The 6491-nt window shown below is 29.0% G+C and overlaps 2 protein-coding genes across 2 annotated transcripts; one reads left to right on the top strand and one right to left on the bottom strand.

Moving 5' to 3' along the window:
• Positions 1-238: 238 nt before the first annotated feature.
• On the top strand, positions 239-658 carry LOC125419328 (small ribosomal subunit protein uS12c-like). Its single transcript, XM_060818861.1, has 2 exons — positions 239-345; positions 463-658. The coding sequence occupies exons 1-2, from the start codon at positions 239-241 to the stop codon at positions 656-658; spliced, it is 303 nt and encodes a 100-aa protein (XP_060674844.1).
• Positions 659-3575: 2917 nt separating this feature from the next.
• Positions 3576-4300, bottom strand: LOC132804454 (23 kDa jasmonate-induced protein-like). The gene is made up of 2 exons (XM_060818862.1): positions 4019-4300; positions 3576-3752 (listed from the first exon to the last, which is right to left on the bottom strand). Exons 1-2 carry the CDS (start codon positions 4298-4300, stop codon positions 3576-3578), a joined length of 459 nt encoding a protein of 152 aa, XP_060674845.1.
• Positions 4301-6491: the final 2191 nt, after the last annotated feature.

Below are 6491 nucleotides of genomic sequence, written 5' to 3' on the forward strand. Positions count from 1 at the left end.
AAAGAGAAGAAAACCAAAGATTTCACATAACATAGTACTTTCGATCGTAAAACCAATATGATTTATTTCATACCTTTCGCTCAATGAGAAAATGAGTCAGATTCTACAGGATCAAACCTCTGGCACTCAAGCAATGATGGAAAGGAATAAAATAAAATAATAAAAAAAAGAAAAAAGAGGAAAAAATAATAAAAAAATAAGTAAAGTAAAAGAGCCCAGATTCCAAATGAATGAAAACATGACTGAATTGGTCCTAGTTACTCTTTGGAATGGAATGGAAGAAGGGAAGAGATTCTTGAACAAGGAAAATGATCCAATGACTTCAAAAGAATTGAATGAGGAGCTGTATGAGATGAAAATCTCATTTATGGTTCTATAGAGTGGCAGTAAGGGTGACTTATCCGTCAACATTTCCACTATCAACCCTAAAAAACCAAACTCTACCTTACGTAAAATTGTCAGAGTACGCTTAACCTCTGGATTTGAAATCACCGCTTATATCCCTTGTATTGGCCATAATTTACAAGAACATTCTATAGTCTTAGTAAGAGGGGAAAGGGTTAAGGATTTACCCGGTGTGAGATATCACATTGTTCGAGGAACCCTAGATGCTGTCGGAGTAAAGGATCGTCAACAAGGATGTTCTAGTGCGTTGTAGATTCTTATCCATCATAGCTACATCATATATTTTATTTTTTGATTATTTATTTTTTTTGTTTCCAAATCTAGAAATAGATACAATACTTTATTAACTTACTAAAATCACTTAACTACTTTGTATAAGTCTTTGAACTGGTTGTATGAACAAATTAGCTAATAAAATATGACATTAAGATTAATTAAATTGAAAAAGTATATTAAAATTATGTAATATTAGTGCCATAGTTGCAGTGGAGTGCATGCATGTGAGGTGTCGTGAGTAATATCCAAGAAAATATGTTAAAATTATGGAGTGCCAGAGGAGCAGTGGAGTGCATGTCTGTGAGGTGCGGTGAGCAGTATTCAAGAAAATATGTTAGAATTTTTTTCCATCTCATTGTATTTTTTTTAATCATTTATAATAATTTCTCTTTCTTTCTAATCTTTCAAATTTAGAACTTTTAAATTATAAATATAAATGATCTATGATCAAATCAATTTTATTTAATATTTTATACTATTTTTAATAAAAAAAAATATACTATGAATAAAAATATATTAAAATAATATATTTTCTAATGAAATATCAATTATACACGTACATGCCGAGGTTCAGGAACTCAAAATTATCCATCTCTATCATTCAACAAAAATAAAAAATAATGATCTATACGTCTTTGTTACAAAGAAAAAATGTACACAAGATATTTTTTATTTTTTGATAATTTTTTTTTGTTTTCATATCTAAAATTAGATACAATACTTTGTGAGGTAATGAGTGTATAGTAAAATAATTTAATTACTTTGTATAAGTGTTCGAGATGGTTGCATCGACCAATTAGCTAATAAAATATGGTATTAAGATTAATTAAATTGAAAAGTTATGTTAAAATTTGGATTGCATGCACGTGAAGTGTAGTGAGTAGTGCCCAAGAAAATATGTTAAAATTATGAAGTGCCAGTGGAGCAGTGGAGTGCATGCTTGTGAGACATCTTGACTACTGTCCAAGAAAATATGTTAAAAAAAAAAGAAAATATGTTTTGAATTATGGAGTGCCCGAGGGCATTGGAGTGCATGCATGTGAGGTGTGGTGACCAAGAAAATATGTTAGAATTTTCTTCCTTCGCACACTCTGTTCATTATCATTGTTTATAATAATTTTTTCCGTGTCTCATATTTAAAATTTAAAATTTTTAAACTATAAATATAAATAATTTGTCGATTGAATTAATTTTATTTAACATGTTATATTATTTTAAATAAAAAATACTTATATTATGAATAAAAATAATTTGCATTAAAAATTTTTAATGAAATATCAGTTACTTACATATATATCGCCTCTCACGGACTAAAAATTATACATCTTTATTATTCAAAAAAATAATAATGATATATTCATCTTTGTTAACCCAAAAAAAAAAAAAGGTACAAAAGCTATATTTTATTTTTTTGATAATTTTTTTTTTTGTTTCCAAATCTAAAAATAGATACAATACTTTATTAGCTTACTAAAATAAATTAACTACTTTGAATAAGTCTTGGAACTGCTTGTATAAACAAATTAGCCAATAAAATGTGACATTAAGATTAATTAAATTGAAAATTTATATTAAAATTACGTTGATAATAGTGCCATAGGTGTAGTGGAGTGCATGCATGTGAGGTATCGTGAGTAGTATCCAAGAAAATATGTTAAAATTATGGAATGTCAGAGGAGCAGTGGAGTGCATGTGTGTCAGGTGCGGTGAGCAGTATCCAAGAAAATATGTTAGAATTTTTTTTTCCATCTTATTGTATTTCTTTTAGTCATTTACAATAATTTCTCTTTCTTTCTCATCTTTCAAATTTAGAACTTTTAAATTATAAATATAAATGATCTACGATAAAATTAATTTCATTTAATATTTTATACTATTTTAAATAAAAAATATATACTATGAATAAAAATATATTAAAATAATATATTTTCTAATGAAATATCAATTATACACATACATGCCGAGGTTCAGGAACTAAAAATTATCCATCTCTATCATTCAACAAAAATAAAAAAATAATGATCTATACGTCTTTGTTACAAAAAAAAAAAACGTACACAAGATATTTTTTATTTTTTGATAATTTTTTTTTTGTTTTCATATCTAAAATTAGATGGAGTACCATTTCAACATGAATAAATAATTTAATTACTTTGTATAAGTTTTCGAGATTGTTGTGTCCATAGACTAGCTAAGAAAATATGATACTAAGATTAATTAAATGGAGAAAATTTTGTTTGCTCTAGGGCACTGCTGCTGACTCTTTAGCACTTCTTTTATGCTTATCGTGGGCAACTTAATTTCCAATTGGTATGTGACGTCACGGTGCATGACATCAGCAGTATAGAAGAAAAGTTTGATACATGTGGTATTAAATTATGAAGCGTCAGAGAAGCGGTGGAGTGGATGCGTGTGAGGTGTGTAAGAAAATATGTTAGAATTTTCTTCCGTCTTACAGTACTGTATTTCTTTTAATTATTTGAAATAATTTTTCTTCTTATTTCACTATTTTAAATTTATGGTTTTTAAATTATTGGTGTAAGTAGTTTATTAACTGAATAAATCTTTTGTAGTGTTTTTAAACAAAAAAAAAAAAATACATATTTTGAATAAAAATATACTTAAATAATATCTTTCTTATAAAAATATCAATTATATACATACGTAGTTCGGTTCAGCAACTATGAATTATATATTTTTGTTGTTTAACAAAAAAAAAAAGATCAATAAAAAAAATAAAATGATTAGTTATTTATAAAAGTTAAAAGAAAAATTGGAAAGTTATTTTAAATAAGTTATTACATTTATTACTTGTATTTTTTGTATGGCTTTGTTAAATTTAAAGTATATGGTTTTATTTTTATTTTTCCTTATGACCAGTGCCAGCTGGCAACCTAGTTCTTGCTTTTGGACTTCGGCGTGAGTACTGCTCGAATTTCAGGGAAATTGCCATCAGTAATTGATACATGGGTGAAGCATCCATCATAGCTACTAGAGTTTTGATTAAGAGGCAGCTTTTGTTCTATCACATCCCAGTCAACCTTAGCTGGTGCACGAACTTTAGTGTATACCTACATTTCAATATATAAGAACGTATAAATACAATTATATATGTCTCACAATGATTTTATTTTTCTTTTTGGTTGAAATGACTAATAATGAATTTGATAAAACTAGTAAACTAATAGCTTATATTCATATGATCATGTGTCTAAAATCTAAATGCTAAATGCATGCATGCATGATTATACATATAGGGACAAGCAGAGACGTAAACCAGTACAATATTAATTTAAATATAATATATATTAGCTTGCTAGCTTAATTATATAGTTACTAGATTTTCTGTGACATCGGCTCGATTGTCCCACGCCACAATCCATTGAATCTCTCCTCCCTTATCATTCATGCCACCATAGACGACGCCCCCTGATGAACCAATAGGAGGTTTAAAAGCGTTCAGATGAAGAAACAAATGCCGCTCTCCAGTGCCAACTTTTGGTGGGCATGGAACATTTATGGTGCCACCAAACCAATCTTTGTGCTCCCCCTTATACTCTATAATATTTCCAATGCCATTGAAAATTTGACCAGATGTGAACAAATCGTCAGTGGCCATGCCTTGGATCTGCTAGCTTAGTTACTATATTTTTTAAGTAGGTACCAAAGAAAATAGCTCATATGTTCATTGTGTATCAAAACTACATATCTACATATATATATATATATATATATATATATGTATATATATAGAAAATTTATACTAGTGTCGCGCATCGAGCATTAGTTAGGCACGTGACAGATAGCTATAAATAAGTGGAAACACAAGTAATTGGGCATTAATTACTATATCAATATCTTACACACACACACACACACACACATATAAATATATATATATATATATATTAATTTACATGCTTACAAATAAAAAACTCTGGATCCGTCCAGTGGCTAGGTTGGGCACTTAATTCATTTCAGCAAAATTTCCACACCTACCATAAATTGTAGTTTAAATTTACAATAATTTTTTTTTCATTATTTTAAATAGGTTATTATATTTATTACATGAATTTTTTATATGGTTTTGTTAAATTTAAAATATATGGTTTTTATTTTTATTTTTCGTTACAATAAAGTGTATTATTTTACAATTTTTTATTGTAAATTTTTTTTGAGAAAAAAGATCTTTGTCTGTAAGGCTCCACCCCTGGTTAGATACATAAGAAGAAATGACTCTCTAAGTATTTGTAGACCAAAGTATAATACAATTTAATAATATTTTATTTTAAAGACCATAGTATATCATAAACATAACATAAAGTTGTTATTTCATAAACTGTAATGGCAACAACCATACATACATACATATTAATTATCACTGCATTAGCTAAGCAGCCTCAACATACAATAAAGTTGACACAAAAGACGATGACAATATGCATATCATGGCATCTTATATTATTTTTAGACGGAGGTTATATATACTGTGAAAAAAAATATACTAGAATAATATTTTTTTATTAAAATGTCAATTATGTACATACATGAGTTCGCAACTATAAATTATACATCTTTGTTATTTGAAAAAAAAAATGATCAACATGTATTTCTTAACAAAGAATCAACGATAAAAAAACGTAAGATATATTTCTTTTTTTGAAAATTTTTTATGTTTTCATATCTAAAATTGGACACAATACTTTGTAAGATGACGGTTGTATGGTAAAATAATTTAATTACTTTGTATAAGGATTGCATGTTAAAATTTTTGGCAAAGGAGCAGAAGATTGCATGCACGTGAGGTGTATTGAGTAGTGCCCAAGAACATATGTTAAAATTATGGACTGCCAGTGGAGTAGTGGAGTGCATGCATGTGCGGCATGTTGACTAGTGTCCAAGAAAACATGTTAAGAAAAGAAAAGAAAAGAAAATATGTTAAAATTATGGAGTGCCAAAGGCAGAAGTGCTATGAAATGAACTTGTCCGCACCATATGGAAAGGACTTGAACGTCCGTCTCCTTCACCCCTTTAATGAAACGGTGCATTTGCACCCATTTTGAAAAAAAAAAAAAAAAAAAAAAAAAAAAAAAAAAAACTCTTCCATTTTCGTGTTTTACTGAAATGGTGCATTGGCACTCATTTTCGAGGGGGAAAAAAAAGAAAGAAGCTCCAGGTTCTTTCTTTCTCTACTACATAGCTCACCCATTTGCAAAAAAAAAAAAAAAAAAAAAACCAGCTCCAGGTTCCTTTTTTCTCTGCTGTGTAAATGCTAGAAATCTCCCTCTTAACTGTGTAAATGCTGCTTAGATATATTTAAAGAATTGAAATTTATTAAAAGAAAAAAAAAAGACCATTTTCTTTTCTTGAAAAAAGTAAATTCAAAAAGCTTTGGCTAGCTTTTCTGATAGAATAAACAATAAACATGAATTGCTGGAGGAGAGAGAGAATAACTGAGTGAGACACAGTAGAGATAAAAAGGAAAAAAAGCATAAAGAGGAGCCAGAAAACCTAGTCATAATCGGATTTCTTATGGAAAGAGAGAGACAATTTGTTCCCCCCCCCCCCCCCCCCCCCCTCTTTCAAAATGGGACATAGCGTTTCAGTAAAACACAGAAATGGTCGTGTTTTGTTTTGTTTTGTTTTTCTTCAAAAATGGGTGCAAACGCACCATTTCATTAAACGGGTGAAAGAGACAGACGTTCAAGTCCTTTCCATGTGATGCAGACATGTCCTTTTCATAGCACTTCTGGTGCCAGAGGAGCAGTAGAGTGCATGCATGTGAGGTGTGGTGACCAAGAAAATATGTT

This window comes from Ziziphus jujuba, chromosome 7, assembly GCF_031755915.1.
Source record: "Ziziphus jujuba cultivar Dongzao chromosome 7, ASM3175591v1".
Taxonomy (NCBI): Eukaryota; Viridiplantae; Streptophyta; class Magnoliopsida; order Rosales; family Rhamnaceae; genus Ziziphus; species Ziziphus jujuba.